General features: G+C 49.6%; 1 protein-coding gene across 1 annotated transcript in view; it reads left to right on the top strand.

Annotated features, from left to right (window-relative positions):
• The window catches only part of LOC138367396 (uncharacterized protein DKFZp434B061-like), a 78,261-nt gene that overhangs the window by 19,638 nt on the left and 33,135 nt on the right, over window positions 1-25,488 (top strand). The window contains exon 2 of the mRNA XM_069329039.1: window positions 20,480-21,406. Coding sequence (XP_069185140.1) covers window positions 20,480-21,406 — 927 coding nt within the window. The remainder of the gene's footprint in view (window positions 1-20,479; window positions 21,407-25,488) is intronic.

Raw genomic sequence — 25,488 nt, 5'->3', positions numbered from 1 at the left:
TTCTGTACTTCCTCCACTCCCGCCTGCTGGCCATTTTTGCTTCCTGACACTGTCTATTAAACCATGGGTTATTATATTCCTTCTTATTTTTTCCCTTTACCGTTGGTATAAATCTCTCTTCGGCCTCCTGGCATTTCTGTATGACTAGGTCCATCATATCTTGGACTGTTTTTCCTCTAATTTCTTCCTCCCACTGCACTTCACCCAGATAGTCCCTTATCCTCATATAGTCCCCTTTCCTGTAGTCAGCTCTCCTTTCCCAGATCTCTTGTCCCATGGTCATAATTTTGAATTCCATCATGTAGTCAAAGACTAGGACACAATGGTCACTGGCCCCTAGAGGTATTTCATGCTCTAAATTCTCGATATCTTCTACGTTCTGGGTGAAAATCAGGTCTAATAGGCTCGGTGCATCTCCTCCTCTTTCCCTTGTGTCTTCCTTCACATGTTGTGTCAGGAAATTCCTGTCTATAACATCTACTAATTTTGCTCCCCACGTTTCATCCCCTCCATGGGGATTCCTTGATTCCCAATTTATCTCTCCATGATTTAGGTCCCCCATGATCAGCAGCTTCGCTCTCATTCTGTGGGCTAGTGTTGCTGCCTTCTGCAGTTCATCAATACATGCTTTGTTGTTGTCATCATACTCCTGCCTGGGTCTTCTACTGTTTGGTGGGGGATTGTAGATTACCATGATCACAATCTTCCTCCCATCTACTGTCAGAGTTCCATGTATGAAGCTTGTGCACTCATTGGTAACTCGATTTCCCAGGTCTTCAAACTTCCATTTCCGCTTTATTAGGAGTGCTACTCCCCCTCCCTGTCTCTGTGTCCTCTCTTTTCGTATCACCTGGTACCCTTCAGGAAAGATAGCATCTGAGATCATGTCATTAATTTTAGTTTCCACAATTGCAACTATGTCAGGATCTGCTTCACTCACTCTTTCTTTTATCTCTTCTGCTTTATTAGATACCCCATCAGCATTGGTGTACCAAACCTTGAGATTCTTCATGGAAACTCTTGTACCAGAGTTCTCCCTTTCTCTGGGGGTCTGGGGGGATCTGGGGGATGTCTGGGGGGTGACTGGGGGCAGAGGGGATCTGGGGGATCTGGGGGGTGTCTGGGGGATGACTGGGGGCGGGGAGGGTCCGGGGGATGTCCGGGGGGATCCAGGGGGTGTCTGGGGGGGTCCGGGGGGTGTATGGGGGGTGAAAGAGTTCAGGAGGGGTGCTTGGGGGGCTACTGGGGGCTGGGCTTCTAGGAAGGTAGGTAGGAGGGTCTGGGGTAGGGCCTGGGTAGGTAGGTCTGGAGTAGGAAGGGCATACTGGGTCTGAAGATTAGGGAGGGCATAGAGGGGTTGGGAGATGGCGTAAGGTTGGGAGACAGATAGAGGTTGAGAGGTTGGGAGGGGGACCTCCCAAGGTTGGGAGGTTGGGAGGTTGTGTGTGTGTGTGTGTGTGTGTGCGCGCGCGCGCGCGCGTGCGTGCGTGTGTTTACTAGTTGTGTTTTTACGGGGGTTGAGCTTTGCTCTTTCGGCCCGCCTCTCAACTGACAATCAACTGTTTACTAACTACTTTTTTTTTCCCCCCCACACCACACACACACACACCCCAGGAAGCAGCCCGTGACAGCTGACTAACTCCCAGGTACCTATTTACTGCTAGGTAACAGGGGCATTCAGGGTGAAAGAAACTTTGCCCATTTGTTTCTGCCTCGTGCGGGAATCGAACCCGCGCCACAGAATTACGAATCCTGCGCGCTATCCACCAGGCTACGAGGCCCCCCACAATATGCGTCTATGTGTGTGGGGGTTGAGCTCTGGCGTCTGTGTGTGTGGGGGGGGGTTGAGCTCCGGCTCTTTGGTCCAGCCTCTCAACTGAATCAACTGGTGTACAGATTCCTGAGCCTACTGGGCTCTATCATATCTACATTTGAAACTGTGTATGGAGTCAGCCTCCACCACATCACTGCCTAATGCATTCCATCCTTTAACTACTCTGACACTGAAAAAGTTCCTTCTAACGTCTCTGTGGCTCATGTGGGTACTCAGTTTCCACCTGTGTCCCCTTGTTCGCGTCCCACCAGTGTTGAATAGTTTATCCTTGTTTACCCGGTCGATTCCTCTGAGGATTTTGTAGGTTGTGATCATGTCCCCCTTTACTCTTCTGTCTTCCAGTGTCGTAAGGTGCATTTCCCGTCGCCTTTCCTCGTAACTCATGCCTCTTAGTTCTGGGACTAGTCTAGTGGCATACCTTTGGACTTTTTCCAGCTTCGTCTTGTGCTTGACAAAGTACGGGCTCCATGCTGGGGCCGCATACTCCAGGATTGGTCTTACGTATGTGGTGTACAAGATTCTGAATGATTCCTTACACAGGTTCCTGAACGCCGTTCTGATGTTAGCCAGCCTCGCATACGCCGCAGACGTTATTCTCTTTATGTGGGCTTCAGGAGACAGGTTTGGTGTGATATCAACTCCTAGATCTTTCTCTCTGTCTGTTTCATTAAGTACATTAAGTACATTAAGTACTGTGTGTATGTGTGTGTGTGTGTGTGTGTGTGTGTGTGTGTGTGTGTGTGTGTGTGTGTGTGTGTGTGTGTGTGTGTGTGTGTGTGTGTGTACTCGTTTATTTGTGCCTGCAGAATCAAGCGTTGGTTCTTGGATCCCGCCTTTCTAGCCTTCGGTTGTTTAAGGCAATGACTCCTGTCCTTCTCTATCATGCCGAGTTTTAAAGTTATGAATAGTGTTTGCTTCCACAACCTGCTCCTTTAGTTCATTCCATTCCCCCACTACTCTCACGCTAAAAGAAAACTTTCCAACATCTCTATGATTCATCTGAGTTTTCAGCTTCCACCCATCTTCCCTCGTTCTGTTATTCAGTGTAAACATTTTTTTTCTATTTGCACTCTGTCAATCCCCCCCTAAGTATTTTGTATGCTGCTACCATATCTCCCCGCTCCCTCCTTTTTTCTAACGTCGTCGGGTTCAGTTCCTTCAGTCGTTCTTCATATCCCATCCCATGCAACTCTGGGACTAGCCTAGTCGCAAATTGTCTAACCTTTTCCAGTGTCATAATAGTTTCTATAGGTGGGGGCTCCATTGTGGGAGCTGCATCCTCTAAGACTGGTCTCACGTAGACAGTGTAAAGCACTCTGAATGCCTCCTTACTTAGGTTTCTGATTGTCACATAATTCCTCAGCAAAGCAGAGGAAACTGCCTCTTCCTATCCATTTTTGTTGTACATCACTCTGCATGCCACCTACATACCACCAGTATGATGTTCAACCCAGACGTATGTTAGGAGAGCACCCCCAGGCACCCGCCATCCAGCCCCCAGAGCCGGGGTCAGGTGCCAGACCTGCCGGCTCATCGTTACCTGTGGGTAACAAGCAGTTTCGCTGCCGACTTGTAGTTCCAAGGCTGGGTAACAACGGAGGTGACACCACCATCAGGGGGACAAGTGCCCTTGGCCTCGCTCACCAGAGCACTCTCATATCAGGTGCTCCGGGTTCAATGTTACCAGGTCCAGGCGACACCAGTCTACCACTTCCTCGTGTCCAGGTTGTGGAAATATTCCTTCAGTCTCGCCTATATTATTGTATTAACGTAAGTTTATTCATGTGAACTTATTACTACTACATTTGTGTATTAGCCAAGTATTGTCCATTCAGGGGTGTTGTATTTGTGTATTTGTCATGTATTTGTTCATTTTGATAGTGTTAATTTTTCGTCTGAGTATTCCTTCACTCCATTTCAATTTTTCACACTGCAAGGGCCAAAGCGGCACTTTTTTTTTTTTGGGTTAATGTGAGGTGCGAGGCACATTACACCTGCTGAGTATCGCCTCACTACTGTGTCGTGTCACAATGACGTTGTAACTTTTACTAGCGTAGCGTACACTGCTGTCGTTATCCGATTTATATATGTGCCTCAGGAGTCAGATGTGGTGTTGCGTCCACTCCCAGCTCACGTTCTCAAATCGTCTCAGGAAGGTAGTTTCCCATCCTCTTCACACTACAATTTCCTGGCATTTTTAAGCACTTTCAGAATTTATTTCACTCCATTAAGTGTCACCCTTAAGGGTCGGTTCTTGTCTCATATTTTCCTATCCTAAAATTACTGACATTTTCCTTTGAATTGAGACCTTCTCCTAAACCTACTATTTTCTCTGATTTTCATCTCTTCTGCTGCTCTGTCCACCCTAGATCCTATTTCGTTTCTAAACACCCAACTATTATTATGGACATACTTTTATCTCCAGTGGTTTTTTTTTTTTTTTACTAATTTGCTATCAACTTATCAACTATTAGGAATATCAACTTTCCCAGGGCAGATTTTCCACTCACACACTTATTTGAAAAGTAAGTTGACAAGAAATATCCTATACCTTCATGTATTCTGGGACACTACTCACAGGCCTCACACTGCCAAAACCCGCGCTACTGGCAACTTTTTGTTCCGAGTAGCTGAATCAAACAACAACCTCCTCACCCGGCTCCCAATACTTAGGCAATTGGATTTATCCTGGAGCTGCTGCAGTGTGGCTCCTGCCTCCTGGTGCACCCGCTCCTCCTCCTCTCCCCCCCCCCCGTGTGTGTGTGTGTGTGTGTGTGTGTGTGTGTGTGTACTCACCTAGTTGTGCTTGCGGGGGGGGGGGGGGTTAAGCTTTGGCTCTTTGGTCCCGCCTCTCAACTGTCAATCAACTGGTGTACACATTCCTGAGCCTACTGGGCTCTATCATATCTACACTTCAAACTGTGTATGAAGTCAGCCTCCACCATACAACCCGTTCTCGCACTTGCTTAGTCAATATTGGCTTATTTAATAAGTGCATATGTGACATACTAATTGATTGTGAATATTTTAGTTTACCTTGAAAAGCTTCATAGAAAACACCGACCTCACCTAACCTTAATAGTATGTTAAGATAAACATCTTATTGCTTCTTAATTACAATTATTACTTAACCTATACCGTTGATAGGTTAGGCGTGCATCTGGGAACACCCAACGCATAGGTTCGTATCCTCATCACGGCTCCTGTGGATTTTCTCATAAATATATTACGATAAAGTTATTTCTCAATGTAGAGGGGATATTAATAGGATATTAAAAAGTATCAACACACAATAGAAACACGAAACAATAAGTATAAATTGAAGACGTTCAGAATTAGGAAAGACCTGTGGACATCGGGGGCCTGACAACTGAGTGGACAGCGCTTCGGATTCGTAGACCTGAGGTTCCGGGTTCGATCCCTGGTGGAGGCGGAGCAAAATTGGGCAAAATGTTTCCTTCACCCTGATGCCCCTATTACCTAGCAGTTAATAGGTACCTGGGAGTTAGACAGCTGCTACGGGCTGCTTCATGGGGATGTGTAACAAAAAAGGAGGCCTGGTCGAGGACCGGGCCGCGGGAACGCTAAGCCCCGAAATCAAGATAACCTCAAGATTGTGGAATCAATTACCGCGTAACATAAGGAGGATCCCTAGATTGTTTCAAGCGTAGGTTAGACATAGTTAGACATATATGAATGAGTTTAGGTGGATATAAATAGGAGCTGTCTCGTATGGGCCAATAGGTGTAGTGCAGTTACCTTGATCCATATGAACTATCCCTTCAACTGTCTTACACTAACCCTCCATCCCTTCAACTGTCTTACACTAACCCTCCATCCCTTCAACTGTCTTACACTAACCCTCCATCCCTTCAACTGTCTTACACTAACCCTCCATCCCTTCAACTGTCTTACACTAACCCTCCATCCCTTCAACTGTCTTACACTAACCCTCCATCCCTTCAACTGCCCTTCACTAACCCTCCATCCCTTCAACTGCCCTTCACTAACCCTCCATCCCTTCAACTGTCTTACACTAACCCTCCATCCCTTCAACTGCCCTTCACTAACCCTCCATCCCTTCAACTGTCTTACACTAACCCTCCATCCCCTCAACTGTCCTTCACTAACCCTCCATCCCTTCAACTGCCCTTCACTAACCCTCCATCCCTTCAACTGTCTTACACTAACCCTCCATCCCTTCAACTGCCCTTCACTAACCCTCCATCCCTTCAACTGTCTTACACTAACCCTCCATCCCTTCAACTGCCCTTCACTAACCCTCCATCCCTTCAACTGTCTTACACTAACCCTCCATCCCCTCAACTGCCCTTCACTAACCCTCCATCCCTTCAACTGTCTTACACTAACCCTCCATCCCTTCAACTGTCTTACACTAACCCTCCATCCCTTCAACTGCCCTTCACTAACCCTCCATCCCCTCAACTGTCTTACACTAACCCTCCATCCCCTCAACTGTCTTACACTAACCCTCCATCCCTTCAACTGTCTTACACTAACCCTCCATCCCTTCAACTGTCTTACACTAACCCTCCATCCCTTCAACTGTCTTACACTAACCCTCCATCCCTTCAACTGTCTTACACTAACCCTCCATCCCTTCAACTGTCTTACACTAACCCTCCATCCCTTCAACTGTCTTACACTAACCCTCCATCCCTTCAACTGTCTTACACTAACCCTCCATCCCTTCAACTGCCCTTCACTAACCCTCCATCCCTTCAACTGTCTTACACTAACCCTCCATCCCTTCAACTGTCTTACACTAACCCTCCATCCCTTCAACTGTCTTACACTAACCCTCCATCCCTTCAACTGTCTTACACTAACCCTCCAGCCCTTCAACTGTCCTTCACTAACCCTCCATCCCCTCAACTGTCTTACACTAACCCTCCATCCCTTCAACTGTCTTACACTAACCCTCCATCCCCTCAACTGTCCTTCACTAACCCTCCATCCCTTCAACTGTCTTACACTAACCCTCCATCCCTTCAACTGCCCTTCACTAACCCTCCATCCCTTCAACTGTCTTACACTAACCCTCCATCCCTTCAACTGTCTTACACTAACCCTCCATCCCTTCAACTGCCCTTCACTAACCCTCCATCCCTTCAACTGTCTTACACTAACCCTCCATCCCTTCAACTGCCCTTCACTAACCTGTCCTCATTTCAGGAATACATTTTCTCCCGCTTTGTCGCCTGTAATTGTATCTCTCTCTCGCTGACTGTGCCTTCCCCTCTCCTCTCTCTCCCTCTCCCTCTCTCCCTCTCCCTCCCTCTCTAACATTGAAGGAGCAGAGGACAGATGATGTATTTAATGATGATGACACAAAATCCCTCCACATTGTAAACAAAACTTTTTGTTTTCCTTCATCCCACTCCACAGTTCACGGTACTTCCCTTCCTCCCTCCACACACACCTTCCCTCCCTCCACACCTTCCCTCCCTCCACACCTTCCCTCCCTCCACACTCCCTCTCTGCCCCCTCCCCACACACACACACCTTCCCTCCCTCCACACTCCCTCCCTGCCCCCCCCCACACACACACACCTTCCCTCCCTCCACACTCCCTCCCTGCCCCCCCCCACACACACACACCTTCCCTCCCTCCACACTCCCTCCCTGCCCCCTCCCCACACACACACCTTCCCTCCCTCCACACTCCCTCCCTGCCCCCCCCCACACACACACACCTTCCCTCCCTCCACACTCCCTCCCTGCCCCCCCCCACACACACACCTTCCCTCCCTCCACACTCCCTCCCTGCCCCCTCCCCACACACACACCTTCCCTCCCTCCACACTCCCTCCCTGCCCCCCCCCACACACACACACCTTCCCTCCCTCCACACTCCCTCCCTGCCCCCCCCCCACACACACACCTTCTCTCCCTCCACACTCCCTCCCTGCCCCCCCCCACACACACACCTTCCCTCCCTCCACACACCCTCCCTGCCCCACACACACACACACACACCTTCCCTCCCTCCACACTCCCTCCCTGCCCCCCACACACACACCTTCCCTCCCTCCACACTCCCTCCCTGCCCCACACACACACACCTTCCCTCCCTCCACACTCCCTCCCTGCCCCCCACACACACACCTTCCCTCCCTCCACACTCCCTCCCTGCCCCCCACACACACACCTTCCCTCCCTCCACACTCCCTCCCTGCCCCCCCCCACACACACACACCTTCCCTCCCTCCACACTCCCTCCACACTCCCTCCCTGCCCCCCCCCACACACACACCCCTTCCCTCCCTCCACACTCCCTCCCTGCCCCCCCCCACACACACACCTCCCCTCCCTCCACACTCCCTCCCTGCCCCACACACACACACACCTTCCCTCCCTCCACACTCCCTCCCTCCCTGGCCCCCCCCCACACACACACCTTCCCTCCCTCCACACTCCCTCCCTGCCCCCCCCCCCCACACACACACCCCTTCCCTCCCTCCACACTCCCTCCCTGCCCCACACACACACACACACACCTTCCCTCCCTCCACACTCCCTCCCTGCCCCACACACACACACACCCCTTCCCTCCCTCCACACTCCCTCCCTGCCCCACACACACACACACACCTTCCCTCCCTCCACACTCCCTCCCTGCCCCCCCCCCACACACACACACCTTCCCTCCCTCCACACTCCCTCCCTGCCCCACACACACACACACCTTCCCTCCCTCCACACTCCCTCCCTGCCCCACACACACACACACCTTCCCTCCCTCCACACTCCCTCCCTGCCCCCCCACACACACACCTTCCCTCCCTCCACACTCCCTCCCTGCCCCCCCCCACACACACACCTTCCCTCCCTCCACACTCCCTCCCTGCCCCCCCCCCACACACACACCTTCCCTCCCTCCACACTCCCTCCCTGCCCCCCCCCCACACACACACCTTCCCTCCCTCCACACTCCCTCCCTGCCCCCCACACACACACCTTCCCTCCCTCCACACTCCCTCCCTGCCCCACACACACACACCTTCCCTCCCTCCACACTCCCTCCCTGCCCCCCACACACACACCTTCCCTCCCTCCACACTCCCTCCCTGCCCCCCACACACACACACACCTTCCCTCCCTCCACACTCCCTCCCTGCCCCCCCCCCACACACACACCTTCCCTCCCTCCACACTCCCTCCCTGCCCCCCCCCCCACACACACACCTTCCCTCCCTCCACACTCCCTCCCTGCCCCCCACACACACACCTTCCCTCCCTCCACACTCCCTCCCTGCCCCACACACACACACCTTCCCTCCCTCCACACTCCCTCCCTGCCCCCCACACACACACCTTCCCTCCCTCCACACTCCCTCCCTGCCCCCCACACACACACCTTCCCTCCCTCCACACTCCCTCCCTGCCCCCCCCCACACACACACACCTTCCCTCCCTCCACACTCCCTCCACACTCCCTCCCTGCCCCCCCCCCACACACACACCCCTTCCCTCCCTCCACACTCCCTCCCTGCCCCCCCCCCACACACACACCTTCCCTCCCTCCACACTCCCTCCCTGCCCCCCCCCCACACACACACCCCTTCCCTCCCTCCACACTCCCTCCCTCCCTGGCCCCCCCCCACACACACACCTTCCCTCCCTCCACACTCCCTCCCTGCCCCCCCCCCCACACACACACCCCTTCCCTCCCTCCACACTCCCTCCCTGCCCCACACACACACACACACACCTTCCCTCCCTCCACACTCCCTCCCTGCCCCACACACACACACACCCCTTCCCTCCCTCCACACTCCCTCCCTGCCCCACACACACACACACACCTTCCCTCCCTCCACACTCCCTCCCTGCCCCCCCCCCACACACACACACCTTCCCTCCCTCCACACTCCCTCCCTGCCCCACACACACACACACCTTCCCTCCCTCCACACTCCCTCCCTGCCCCACACACACACACACCTTCCCTCCCTCCACACTCCCTCCCTGCCCCCCCCACACACACACCTTCCCTCCCTCCACACTCCCTCCCTGCCCCCCCCCACACACACACCTTCCCTCCCTCCACACTCCCTCCCTGCCCCCCCCCCACACACACACCTTCCCTCCCTCCACACTCCCTCCCTGCCCCCCCCCACACACACACCTTCCCTCCCTCCACACTCCCTCCCTGCCCCACACACACACACACCTTCCCTCCCTCCACACTCCCTCCCTGCCCCCCCCCCACACACACACACCTTCCCTCCCTCCACACTCCCTCCCTGCCCCACACACACACACCTTCCCTCCCTCCACACTCCCTCCCTGCCCCACACACACACACCTTCCCTCCCTCCACACTCCCTCCCTGCCCCACACACACACACCTTCCCTCCCTCCACACTCCCTCCCTGCCCCCCCCCACACACACACACCTTCCCTCCCTCCACACTCCCTCCCTGCCCCACACACACACACCTTCCCTCCCTCCACACTCCCTCCCTGCCCCACACACACACACCTTCCCTCCCTCCACACTCCCTCCCTCCCTGCCCCCCCCCCACACACACACCTTCCCTCCCTCCACACTCCCTCCCTGCCCCACACACACACACCTTCCCTCCCTCCACACTCCCTCCCTGCCCCCCCCCACACACACACACCTTCCCTCCCTCCACACTCCCTCCCTGCCCCCCCTCACACACACACCTCCCCTCCCTCCACACTCCCTCCCTGCCCCACACACACACCCCTTCCCTCCCTCCACACTCCCTCCCTGCCCCACACACACACACCTTCCCTCCCTCCACACTCCCTCCCTGCCCCACACACACACACACACACCTTCCCTCCCTCCACACTCCCTCCCTGCCCCCCTCACACACCCACCTTCACTCCCTCCACACTCCCTCCCTGCCCCTCACACACCCACCTTCACTCCCTCCCTGCCATACAGTAAGCCATGGTTAAGTATCATTCCCTTGATACCTCACCATGGCTCAAACATAACAGTCAAGTTTCTTTCTTGGAACATTCTAAGTGTTAGTCTCAGGATGCTATACCGTAGTGCTGAATGCTAAAGTGAAGGAGGTGGACGTGTTTGCAGGAGCCTCGAACGCCTACACCACAACTATCAACAAGTTCCGTCCAAGATACCCGGCTCTCACAACTGGCCGACTCTCATGGTAAGAGTGGATTAATCTGTAGATTAATTTAAGCTCTCAGGAGTAAGAGTATTCACTATCGAAAATTTAGGTTACAAACTGCAAATGGTCATTGTGTAAGGTGTAACATGTCTGCACGACGAGGGGCACTTACAGCAGACATGCTACCAAAGTCTGCAGGCAACACTGCTGTGATATGTACGGGTGAGTGATGCTGTCACGCTGCTGTTACTGATGGTCACTGCAACACTAATGGAAGGGTGATCTTGCAAGACCTTATTGTTCATAACATTACCGTGTGTGACACTGATAAACAACCCCAGTTACCGGGAGGTAGGCTGGGTTATGTGACTGGGACCAGCCTATAGTACAACTTAGGAGTTAAGTTAATGTTAACAGCAACACTAAAGTTAGGCTCCTCCCAGAACTAGAAGGCACACACGTCACAATAGCGGGGCTGAGGATACCGTTACCACTCATCACAACGGGTGTTACCATTATACACTATATTGTGAGTACATTGTAGCAGCTATTAAGTCCAATCTCCAACGTTAACAGTCTAGACAATATTAAGTCCAGTCTCCATCCTCAGGGAACACGTTAAACAGTCCAGACAATATTAAGTCACACTTTATGCTTACATATGCAAGTGTTACACCGGGCATAAACCTATTATTATTATAATACTTGGGGTAAATTAAAAACAAAGAAAACAATGGTTCTTCCTCATGGACAGAGGATCCTATTATTATTATTATTATTATTATTATTATTATTATTATTATTAACGAAGAAGTTAAAGTGCTTCAAGTTGCCGACATAAACAACTGACAATTTACAAGTATTCCTCCAGGTCAATAGACCTTTTGTCAACTTAAGGGCTAAAGTAGGAGCCCCTATTGGCAAGGGAAGGCAACTATCAGGAGAACGCGCCAAGTCATTAGGTCAGCGTTCAAACCCCGATCGTCCAAAGTGGTTGGGTACCCTTCCTCCTCCCCCCCCGTCCCATCCCAAATCCTTATCCTGACCCCTTCCCAGTGCTATATAGTCGTAAGGGCTTGGCTCTTTCCCTTGATAGTTCCCTCCTTATTTCCCCTAATTATGGGTACTTGGAGTGGCTGGGCCTTGTGGACCCAAGCTTTGACTGTCATGAAGGAGGCTTTAAGAGTGTTGTGTGGAGAAGGCTCAGCACGGCTGTGGCACCAGTGCCTCGGGATGCCAGTTAGGTTAGATTAAGAATGAAGGCGGAGATGGATGGATGTGCATGTGTACTACGCACCCACCGGTTCCCGCAGTACTCAGCACATTTGGTGCCATCCTTCAGTTGCTGGTCTTGAGGCAAGACCTCCCACCCACCAGGATGTGTTCCAGTTTTATTGTCTGTTCAATAAACTCTTAATTGTCATCTAGATGTTTATTATTTGATCCTTTTTATCATTCGCGGCGGCGGCGGCGGCGGTAGTAGTAGTAGTTGTATTAGTAGTAGTAGGGCTTTACAACAAGATAAGTCTTACGACGGAGGTGGTGTACTTTAAACCTGTCACCACCACAACAGACTTCAGAAACCGCAATAAGGGGGCATTCAGAACACTACACAACCTACAAGAGACCAGTCCTAAAGTATGCAGCCCCGACGTATAAGCACAACCCCAAAAAAGTACACTGGCCCTAACGATGCTACAAAAGAGAGGAGACATGACAAAACATACTATTTAGAGGGGGAGGGATTGATAGGATGGAGAAAGAGGGAATGTTCACAATAGCACAGGAAAGGGACACGTGTGGAAGCCTCAGATACTGAGGAGACAGTTATGTGAGAAACTTTTTAATTTAGCGTAACAGTAAAAGGAAAATTGAATAGTCTCATGGCGGCTCCAGGATATTCAATTAGGATAGAGACCAGATGTGAGGATAGCAGCAGTGGACGGAGAGGACGAGTGAACTCCACTTGGGAGCGGGGCGAGTGACTCTACAGTGAACTTATGAGTGAAGGAGAATACTTGCCAAGTTGAATACCAGTGCACTTTACCCTTCTCCAGCATGGTAGTCTTCGCACTGGCTGTAGGTCTAGATTTAGTCAGCATGTACATTTCCTTAGTTAGATTTAATTGTTTATTATATACAGTAATTTAGAACAGTAGCCAAGCATTACTCTTTCATTTCCCAAGTGATGTCTCTATATCTGGAGTCAATAGTTACCATTTCCCTTGCTTTGTAATCAAAACAAGGGAGGAGGTATTTTAAGATAAGTTCAAGTTGTAAATATTACACAACTCACAAGACGCAGTATAACAAGCGGCGGTACAACCATCTTCACTACCACACAGCTCTTAAACAGTAACTATCTCACAGGTAACAACAATAATTAATGTATAAATCGGGTAATTACGTTAAGTTACAAAGTCAATACCGGCGTCACGGTACCCGTCTACTGTGGCTAGTCGCATGGCATCTACCGGATCTACCCAAGCTCATCTACTCTCCAGACACTACTTCTACCGAGTCTATCCAAGTTCATCTATTCTCCAATTCATCTACTCTTCCCCTCTGTCTCTGTCTCTCTCTCTGTCCCCCCCCCTCTTTCTCTCTCTACTTCCCACCTAGGAAGTAACCGGGCCTCAGGCCGGGCTCGGGGAGTAGAAGAACTCTGGAAACTCCCTCCAGGTATGCTCCAGGTAGGAGAGACTGGACCTCCTTACTTTAGTTTAAAACAATGAAACCTCGACATGTTAATCTGTGTATGTTAATTTGTGTGTGTAATATGTATAGATGTGTATGAATGCATGCAAATACAGTAATTATATGTACATGAATGTATGTATATAAGTATGTCTATGAATGTTTGTGTGTGTAAAGGCATGTATATAGTTATATATGTTTAAGAATAAATGTATATACGTAAATAAGTGAGTGAGTGAGTGAGTGAGTGAGTGAGTGAGTGAGTGAGTGAGTGAGGTGTGAGTGTGTGTGTGTGTGTGTGTGTGTGTGTGTGTGTGTAAAGTGTAGTTACAGGATGAGACCATGGTGTGTGAGAGTGTGTGAACCTCACGAATATGCAAATATGGGGCCTAAAGGCACAAAATGCATTTCATGAATCCCCGAAAATGCAGGAACATCTTGGGCACGGGTACATGCCGTTTTGGAACAGTGCAGATACTTCCACCCAACACTATGCAAATTTTCAATTAATGAAAAAAAAGTTAAGACTCTTCAGTGCCTGGATTTCTACACGAGAGGAGCACAACGTTATAGACAGGAAGACCAATATGATATTCCTGAAAACTACTTAGAGGAAGGCAGAAAGAGGGGTAGAGCATACAAGAGAGAACAGGCAGAAAGATCAACTTGATCCAATTTGAGAGAGGTGGTGGCCTGGCTCCAGCAGCCCAGACTAGGCCTGTCCCAGGCTGGGGGGGGGGGGGACATTGAATGTCAGCCATGCCCTCCCCCCATCCCCCACCCCCCTCTTATACTCTGACTTTGGTGAGTTGAACCCTTACCTTACGATGGTTTCGGGGCTTAGCGTCCCCGCGGCCCGGTCATCGCCCAGGCCTCCTCGTTGCTAGACTGGTCTACAAAGCTGTTGGACGCGGCCGCTCACAGCCTGACGTATGAATCACAGCCTGGTTGATCAGGTATCCTTTGGAGATGTTTGTCAAGTTCTCTCTTGAACACTGTGAGGGGTCGGCCAGTTATGTCCCTTATGTGTAGTGTAAGCGTGTTGAACAGTCTCGGGCCTCTGATGTTGATAGTTCTCTCTCAGAGTACCTGTTGCACCTCTGCTTTTCAAAAGGGGTATTCTGCACATCCTACCATGCCTCCTGGTCTCATGTGGTGTTATTTCTGTGTGCAGGTTTGGGATCAAACCCTCTACTATTTTCCACGTGTAAATTATTATGTATTTCTCCCGCCTGCGCTCAAGGGAGTACAGTTTTAGGCTCTTTAGTCGGTCCCAATAGTTTAGATGTTTTACTGAGTGGATTCTAGCAGTAAAGGATCTCTGCACGCTCTCCAGGTCAGCAATTTCTCCAGCTTTGAAAGGTGGTGTCATTGTGCAGCAGTACTCTACTCTAGAGAGCACTAGCGTCTTGAAAAGTATCATCATCGGTATAGCATCTCTAGTGTGAAAAGTTCTTGTTATTCAACCTGTCATTTTTCTTGCAGTTGTGACGGCTACTTTATTGTGTTCTTTAAAGGTAAGGTCTTCCGACATGAGTACACCCAGATCCTTTACATTGCCTTTTCGTTCTGTTATGATTTGTCTGAGTTTTGTACATGGTTTCCGTTCTTATATTTTCATTTTTTCCGTAGCGCATGAGCTGGAACTTATCCTCGTTAGACACCATATTATTTTCTGTAGCCCATAAAAAGACCTGATTTACGTCTGACTGGAGGTTTGCCGTGTCCTCTTATGTTGCCTACTCACATGAAGATCCTAGTGTCATCTGCAAAGGATGATACAGTGCTATAGGTTGTGTTCTTGTCTATGTCCGATATGAGGATGAGAAAAAGTACTGGAGCAAGCACAGTACCCTGGGGGACCGAGCTCTTCACGGTTGATGGGCCGGATTTTATTTTTTTGACTATTACACATTGGGTTCTGTTAGTCAGGAAATTGTAGATCCATCTGCCTATTTTTCCGGTAATTCCTTGTGGACGCATTTTATATGCAATAACACCATGGTCACATTTGTCAAAGGCTTTTGCGAAATCTCTGTAAATTACATCAGCGTTTTGTTTGTCTTCCATAGCATCTAATGCCATACCATAGTGGTCCAGCAACTGCGACAGGCAAGAGCGCCCTGTTCTGAAACCATGTTGTCCGGGGTTATGGCGATGCTGTGATTCCATGTATTTTGTGATATTTGAAAGAGTGCCAAGAAGTAATATTTTTATGATGTGCGATGTTAATGCTATTGGTCTAATTTTTTGCTTCTGCCTTATTTCCTCCTTTATGGAGTGGTGCTATCTCTGCTGTTTTTAGTATGTCAGGGATAAGGCCAGTATCAGTAACTCGCTCATTTCTTTGTTGTCATCTGTGAAAGTTCCATCTACCTTTCGCAGGGGCCCGATACTAGATGTGGTTTTTTATCTTTATTTTGTATAGGAGAACAAATATTTCGGATTTATCTCCATTTCACTAATGGGCTTTTGCTCTCTATGCCTCTTGGATTTTGTATGATTCTTGTAGCTTTAATTCATTGGTTTCTATTTCTCTATGTAGTCTTCCTCGATGTTAAGATAGCGTGTGACTCTAGTTGTTCCACGATTAGTTTTGCTCGTCATCAGAGGGAACGGCAAGGTTGATGTATGTGGCATTTTTCAAAGTTATGTTGTGTGATTTGCAGGGGCAGTCAGCCGTAGTTGCCCGCAAATTCTTTATGGTGACTCAAATTCTGAATTACAATTGACATTTGAACATCAAGTGAAATGGTTGAATTCTGATCCCTATACGAGTGAATATATAATAATAAATATCTAACTGATTAACTTTTAAATTGTCTATAATTCTGATCCCTAAATCTTTGATTCATGTCTATGGCTTTATCGCTATGGCATAAGGGGCTTTCACTTATGATATAGTCAAAGCTAGAGTGGAGATCATTATGAGGTTTACTTGCTAAAGATAATGAATTAGAGATTGTTGACTATATGATTTACACGAGTACACATGTTACTTGATAACATCAGTTAACATTGGAGAGACAAATTCCATTCCTTGTCTTATAAATAACTCTTGAATGGATGGTGGCAGCACTTTCCACCTCTTTCCTTCAGCCCTCTCCTTCTAGCCTTTCCTCTTCCTCCTCCTTCCTTTCTTTCCACTCTTCCTCTATTCCTTCCCTGCCCCCCTTCCTTTCCTCCTCCTAGCACTTCCTTTCTACTTGTATCTTTTCTACCCCCTTATATCTACCTCTTACCTACTTTATCAACTGTAACCCATTTTCTTTAATTGTAAACTTTCTCAGATACGTTAGAACTCGACCAACAGATTACAGAACCAACTAGGAACGAAAACACACTAGACCTGATCTTAAACAATGATGAACTAATCAGACAACAATCTCAGATTACATACTCAGACCACAAGATCATTGAAGCGCAAACTAACATTAATAACGGTAGTAGGGCCAAGATAACTAACAAGCGAGATGGGTTATGCAATCAACTCAATTTCAATCATTTCATAGCTTCGTTATGAATGACATCCAAGCTTCAGATAATATAACTAATGTTAACACGAACTCTGAAGACTTTGAAAGACAAATTGACAACATACTCCCATGCACTCAGCCCCTGGTCCTGACTCGTGGAATTCAATATTCATAAAGATATAAAGTACCAGTAGTGCAAGCGCTCAGTGTAATATAATAGGTTTTTGAAAGAGTAATTAGCAATCAAATTTTCAGTTTTATGAAACAATGAACTTCACAACACAGGACAACATGGATTTAGAGCGGGAAGATCCTGTCTGTTACAGTTACTCAACCACTAGGGGGGGGGGGGGCGGTGGCTAAGGGGACAGCACTCTGGGCACGTGATCCTGTGGTCCGGGGTTCGATTCCTGGCGCCGGCGAGAAACAATGGGCAGATTGTCTTTCACCCTGATGCGTCTGTTCCCTAGCAGTAAATAGGTACCTGGGAATTAGTCAGCTGTCACGGGCTGCTTCCTGTGTGTGTGTGTGTGTGTGTGTGTGTGTGTGTGTGTGTGTGTGTGTGTGTGTGTGTGTGTGTGTGTGTGTAAAAAAATAGTAAGTTAGTAACAGTTGATTAATAGTTGAGAGGCGGGCCGAAAGAGCAGAGCTCAACACCCACAAGCACAACTAGGTGAATACTATGACAATCACAGAAGCCTTAGAGGAAAAGCAAAATGCAGATGTTGTATACACAGACTTTGTAAAGGCATTCGACAAATATGATCATGGAATGATAGTCCTATATGGATCTCAATTTATGGGCTAACTGGCAAGGGCGTTGGATTTCAAGTTTGTCAAACAGTATGCAAAGAGTGACGGTCAATTAAATAAGAGGAAGCCCAAGTGCAGTGAACAGCTCTGTACCCCAGGGCTCAATCCTTACACCGCTGCTATTTCTCATTCTTATCTCTGATATAGAAAAAATATACTATTCACAGCTTCGTGTCATCTTCTGCAGATGATACAAAAATCAGCATGAAAATTGCCTCTGCAGAAGACACAAACTGCTGGCAGATATAAATAAAGTATTCGATTGGGCAACTGAAAATAACATGATGTTTAACGGTGACAAGTTCCAGGTACTGACGTATGGTGTAAACCAGGAACTTAAAAGAAACACAGGGTACAGGACACAAGCAGACCTATTCGTAGATGGAAAGCAACATATAATAGCTCTGGGAATTATGATGTCTGGCGACCTGACATTTAGTGAACATAACGGATCAAATATAACGGCGGCCATGAAAATTATAGATAGATTTTGAGAATGTTCAAATCCTGAGACCCTGCTCGGTACTCGCTTCACCTTTCTGTGCAGGAGAGATCTCTGAATTAGAGGGAATACAGAGAACATATACGGCTCGCATAAACACGATAAAACATCTAAATTATTGTGGCCGTCTCAAAGCTCTCAAAATGTACTCTCTGGAAAGGAGACGAGAAAGGTATCAAATGTTATATACATGGAAGATACTAGAAGGCCACGTCCCAAATTTGAACAGTAGAATCACAACATACTGGAACGAAAGATACGGAAAGAAATGCAGAATAGAACCATTGAGGAATAGCGGTGCCATAGGCACAGAGGTCCAAAGCTGTTCAACAACCTCCCAGCAAGAATTAGAAATATTGCTGGAACAAAGGTGGATGTATTTAAGAGGCACTTAAGACAAGTTCTTGCAAGAAGTGCCGGACTATCCGAGTTGTAGTGGATATGTGGGTCTGCGGGTCGCTCCAAGCAACAGCCTGTTGGACTAAGTTATCTTAAGTCAAGCCTGACCTCGGGTCTGGCTCGGAGAGTAGAAGAACTCCCAGAACCCTCCCTAGGTTTACTGCAGGGATCCACTAAGTAAAACATCTAAACTATTGGGACCGACTAAAGAGCCTAAATCTGTATTCTCTTGAGCGCAGGCGGGAGAAATACATAATAATTTACACATGGAAAATAGTAGAGGGGCTGGTCCCAAACCTGCACACATAAATAACATCACATGAGACATGGCAGGATGTGCAGATTACCCCCGTTGAAGAGTAGAGGTGCAACAGGTACTCAGAGAGAACTCTATCAACATCAGAGGCCCGAGACTGTTCAACACGCTTCCACTACACATAAGGGGCATAACTGGCCGACCCCTCACAGTGTTCAAGAGAGAACTAGACAAAACACCTCCGAAGGATACCTGATCAACCAGGCTGTGATTCGTACGTCAGGCTGTGAGCGCCCGCGTCCAGCAGCTTTGTAGACCAGTCTAGCAACGAGGAGGCCTGGGCGATGACCGGGCCGCGGGGTCGCTGAGTCCCGGAATCACCTCAAGGTAAAGTATCCAGGTAAGAAACATCTGTTAAGCAACACACAAATTGCTTAAGCAATTTCTTGTAAAATCCTAGAGTGGGCGCCCCCCCCCCCCCCCCCAGGGTCCATAGTGGGCGCCCCCCAGGGTCCAGAGTGGACGCCCCCAGGGACCAGAGTGGGCGCCCCCAGGGACCAGAGTGGGCGCCCCCAGGGACCAGAGGGGGCGCCCCCAGGGTCCAGAGTGGGCGTCCCCAGGGTCCAGAGTGGGCGCCCCCCAGGGACCAGAGTGGGCGTCCCCAGGGTCCAGAGTGGGCGTCCCCAGGGTCCAGAGTGGGCGCCCCCCCAGGGACCAGAGGGGTGCTGCTCTCCACCACACTACCCGTCCTCCTAACACAACGTCGCATTTTGACGTACACTTTACCCAAGTCCTAAAAACTATCGTACAATATAACAAGCAGCAGGTCACGAAATTTACGCAACGTCCCGTTTTCAGTAGACGGGTCCTCTGGAAGGTTAGGATAAAGGCACTTTAGTACAACAGTTTCTTGACGTTGGGAACGGAACGGGCTGGACCATCAGTAGTCATACTGGCAATAATAGTCCGTAGCGCTGGAAATAAACTGCCGTTTCCGGTCATTAAGACCGGAACACTCGTGTATAAAATCATTCAACAATAATCCCAGCTGTTAATGTTTCAACGGGCGAATATAATTGAGTAATTAGCTCATTTTAAGAGCAATGACAGCTTTCACTGTGTGGGAATTTTGTCTGAATATCAAAGAGAACTGGTCAATGTGTAGAGCACTTTTACCTTACAGGTTCATTATGAGCGTGATGAGGCTTAGTGGGAGGACCTGAACCTCGAGGTCCACCTCCCCACCACCCACCTGCTCTTATGTGTGCTCTTAGGTATACCAAGGAATACCCCCCCCCTGCTCCCGTATCACTCTTTCTTCCCCCCACACTCTTCTCCCCTCCCCCCCCCCTCTCTCACTCTTCTCAGAAGAGCCTCAGACGCCCCCCTCCCAAGAAGAGCCTCAGACGCCCCCCTCCCAAGAAGAGCCTCAGACGCCCCCCTCCCAAGAAGAGCCTCAGACGCCCCCCTCCCAAGAAGAGCGTCAGACGCCCCCCTCCCAAGAAGAGCGTCAGACGCCCCCCTCCCAAGAAGAGCGTCAGACGCCCCCCTCCCAAGAAGAGCGTCAGACGCCCCCCTCCCAAGAAGAGCGTCAGACGCCCCCCTCCCAAGAAGAGCGTCAGACGCCCCCCTCCCAAGAAGAGCGTCAGACGCCCCCCTCCCAAGAAGAGCGTCAGACGCCCCCCTCCCAAGAAGAGCGTCAGACGCCCCCCTCCCAAGAAGAGCGTCAGACGCCCCCCTCCCAAGAAGAGCGTCAGACGCCCCCCTCCCAAGAAGAGCGTCAGACGCCCCCCTCCCAAGAAGAGCGTCAGACGCCCCCCTCCCAAGAAGAGCGTCAGACGCCCCCCTCCCAAGAAGAGCGTCAGACGCCCCCCTCCCAAGAAGAGCCTCAGACGCCCCCCTCCCAAGAAGAGCCTCAGACGCTCCCCTCCCAAGAAGAGCCTCAGACGCCCCCCTCCCAAGAAGAGCCTCAGACGCCCCCCTCCCAAGAAGAGCCTCAGACGCCCCCCTCCCAAGAAGAGCCTCAGACGCCCCCCTCCCAAGAAGAGCCTCAGACGCCCCCCTCCCAAGAAGAGCCTCAGACGCCCCCCTCCCAAGAAGAGCCTCAGACGCCCCCCTCCCAAGAAGAGCCTCAGACGCCCCCCTCCCAAGAAGAGCCTCAGACGCCCCCCTCCCAAGAAGAGCCTCAGACGCCCCCCTCCCAAGAAGAGCCTCAGACGCCCCCCAGAAGAGTCAAAATAAAAAAAAAACCGTAGAGGGGAGCTGGAGCACCAGCAGACACAATGGCACCAGCAGGTACAGACCAGCGAACAGCTACAAACACACTCGGCAGTTGACGCAGGAGGCGTTTTAGCCAAGCTTGATGCCACACCTACAGCAGGTGCCAGTGTTCACCCTGGCACAGTGCCGCCACACCTACAGCAGGTGCCAGTGTACACCCTGGTACAGTGACGCCACACCTACAGCAGGTGCCAGTGTACACCCTGGCACAGTGCCGCCACACCTACAGCAGGTGCCAGTGTACACCCTGGTACAGTGACGCCACACCTACAGCAGGTGCCAGTGTACACCCTGGCACAGTGCCGCCACACCTACAGCAGGTGCCAGTGTACACCCTGGCACAGTGACGCCACACCTACAGCAGGTGCCAGTGTACACCCTGGCACAGTGCCGCCACACCTACAGCAGGTGCCAGTGTACACCCTGGTACAGTGACGCCACACCTACAGCAGGTGCCAGTGTACACCCTGGTACAGTGACGCCACACCTACAGCAGGTGCCAGTGTACACCCTGGTACAGTGACGCCACACCTGCAGCAGGTGCCAGTGTTCACCCTGGCACAGTGCCGCCACACCTGCAGCAGGTGCCAGTGTTCACCCTGGCACAGTGCCGCCACACCTGCCGCAGGGGGAGGCGGGGAGCAGTGGACTGGACTAACAGGGCAGTCTCTCAGGGTGGCCAAGACAGCACAGATGAACAAAGTAATGACCTTACAAAAGTAATACCACCATCACTGAGTAAGTCATACTGTAAACACCGAGTAACAGCCATACTGTAAACACCAAGTAACAGCCATACTGTAAACACCGAGTAACAGCCATACTGTAAACACCGAGTAACAGCCATACTGTAAACACCGAGTAACAGCCATACTGTAAACACCGAGTAACAGCCATACTGTAAACACCGAGTAACAGCCATACTGTAAACACCGAGTAACAGCCATACTGTAAACACCGAGTAACAGCCATACTGTAAACACCGAGTAACAGCCATACTGTAAACACCGAGTAACAGCCATACTGTAAACACCGAGTAACAGCCATACTGTAAACACCGAGTAACAGCCATACTGTAAACACCGAGTAACAGCCATACTGTAAACACCGAGTAACAGCCATACTGTAAACACCGAGTAACAGCCATACTGTAAACACCGAGTAACAGCCATACTGTAAACACCGAGTAACAGCCATACTGTAAACACCGAGTAACAGCCATACTGTAAACACCGAGTAACAGCCATACTGTAAACACCGAGTAACAGCCATACTGTAAACACCGAGTAACAGCCATACTGTAAACACCGAGTAACAGCCATACTGTAAACACCGAGTAACAGCCATACTGTAAACACCGAGTAACAGCCATACTGTAAACACCGAGTAACAGCCATACTGTAAACACCGAGTAACAGCCATACTGTAAACACCGAGTAACAGCCATACTGTAAACACCGAGTAACAGCCATACTGTAAACACCGAGTAACAGCCATACTGTAAACACCGAGTAACAGCCATACTGTAAACACCGAGTAACAGCCATACTGTAAACACCGAGTAACAGCCATACTGTAAACACCGAGTAACAGCCATACTGTAAACACTGAGTAACAGCCATACTGTAAACACTGAGTAACAGCCATACTGTAAACACTGAGTAACAGCCATACTGTAAACACTGAGTAACAGCCATACTGTAAACACTGAGTAACAGCCATACTGTAAACACTGAGTAACAGCCATACTGTAAACTACAATAATTGGAATAATTACTAATGCATTACTTCTCGGTTAATATCGTAAAGCAAGAAAATAAGGGAAAATGGACGAGTGAAACTGATGGTCAACTGGAACAAGACTTCACAATACATCAATACTGAAGAGGCAGTGTAGCAATGTAAACTGTAAAGTGAATCACTTCAATGGAAAGAGAACGGGTTGGTGGAGGCTGTGATTTACACTCGCCAGAGAACGACTGAAGAGTAAGAACACATTAAAACATTAACAGCTAGAACGTGATCTGCCCGGAGAATGAAAGTTACAAGAAAACAGTCATACTGTACTGTAGGATCTCACAAACAACTCGCTGAAATAGAAATAGCGGCTAAGGAATGAAGTACCTTGAGGGAGCGAGAGAGTGGAGACTCGCTCATATAGTGGGAACATGTCAGTCAACAGCCTCTGCAGTACAGGTTAACTGGAGAAAGTCCAGCTAAACTTAAGGGAACTTTCTGAAGGAAGCCTTCACAATGTGGGTGTTCATATTTGTGAGTGTTGAGCAGGCAGCTTCGGTGAAGGCACACAGCAAGCACTAAAGAAAGCAGACACAACACTGCTTGTCCCCAAGGTGAGTGGAAGAGTCAGGGAAGTGAAACTCATCACACCGGATGAATGGACGAGGAGGGAGGTCATGACAACACACAATTTGAAAAAGATTCGGCAAAGATGATAAAGAAGCATTATTGAAAATGAGAAATAGTGGAAGACGATATATGGGTGTATAGTGGAGATGGAAGCGAGGCCCAGAAGACGTCGGCCGAGGAAGAACTTTCCAGCAACTTAATATTTTTAACAGAATGGCTTGGGAGGGAAACTGTACTAGCAAACTCGACACAGCTTCAAAATCCAATACGATAAGATAGATATATGACACTTGCATCAATTGAGTCGATGTATTAACCAACTTTACCTGACAAGGCGGGGCACAGGAGTTTAGCCTCAACACTACCAGCACATATAGGTGAATACACAGTATTCTCCTCGCAAGCTGATGCCTTTATAAACAACTTCAGCAGTCGCTGGGGGCCATCAACAGGAGCCACACCGCTCCTGTTATGACTGTTTGCAAACTTCTGTTTTCTTTTTAGTTTTATCATTCTCCCCTTCCCTCCCTCTACCCTGTCCCTCCCTCCCTCCCTCCCTCCCTCCCTCCCTCCCTCCCTCCCTCCCTCTACCCTCCCTCCCTCCCCCCCCATCAGGATATCCTCGTAAATTCTACCGAAATAACATTTCATTTTTCCTCGGCTTCCGACACTGAATCTTTGGGAAATCAATACACAAAAGCGAGTCTTGCTTCATTTTTTGCCATTGTTCTCTAATTTCACCGATTTAGTGTTGGAGCCGCTTGGGCGGTGATGGGAGCCCGGCGCCCGACCCAGCCTGCCACCGCTCAACATTTCCAGATCAGTTCCCTTTATATTAGCGGCATTTGACACTGTAGAAGGGAAAATTAGGGAAGTCTTAGCCCGCACAAATTTCACCGTGCAAGTGCAGAGTTTTGGGAATATTCATTGGAAAAGGCATCCAGATCAGCTCATGCCAAGGTTCACGGGGGAATGTTGAAGACCCTTCAGGTGGGGGGGGGGGGCGCAACTAGTGATAACCGTCCTTATAATGAAGGGGGCAGCAGCACCTGCAGGGGACCGGGAGGCACAGCAAGGGGGGCAACAGAGGGTAATGGGAGATACAGTTAACCCTACGGACTCTGCAGTTAGTAATTCAGAAGAAGGTTCCCCAGAAGTAACAGGTCTGGACTCCCAGTTGAGGAAATTAGGAAGAGTCATACGACCGCCTGATAGACCTAACCTGTAGAGGTGGAATTTAATTAACAGGGGGAGGAATGTTAGGATTAAGGTATGTGTAGGATTAAGGTCACTTAAGATTAGGTTTATAATGTTATGATCCGATGCTCATTTGTATTCATGGCACCTATACCCGGTGACGTCAGTGTTTGTTGAATAAACGCCATGTGAATCACACGTTCGGTTCCCTTCCTGCCGAATTGTAACACTTTTATTGAAAATTGGTACTACATTTGCCTTCTTCTAGCAACTGGGCAACTCTCCCTTCGTAAGTGACTCATTGTAGATCCTTGCTAGAGGCACGCCGAGGACCTGCGCTGCCTCTTTTAGTATCCACGGTGATACATTATCTGGTCCAACTGCTTTAGTTTCATCCAGTGTTAGTTGTTTAATTACCTTCTCTGCTGTCACTTCTATATCTGTTAGTCTCTCATCTTGGGCCATTTCCTCTTCTAACAATGGGAGCTGCTCAGGCTCGGTTGTGAACACTCCATAGAAACTGGTGTTCAGTA

Source organism: Procambarus clarkii, chromosome 22 (assembly GCF_040958095.1).
Source record: "Procambarus clarkii isolate CNS0578487 chromosome 22, FALCON_Pclarkii_2.0, whole genome shotgun sequence".
Classification (NCBI taxonomy): Eukaryota; Metazoa; Arthropoda; class Malacostraca; order Decapoda; family Cambaridae; genus Procambarus; species Procambarus clarkii.
This window is presented reverse-complemented; position numbering and strand designations above follow the sequence as displayed.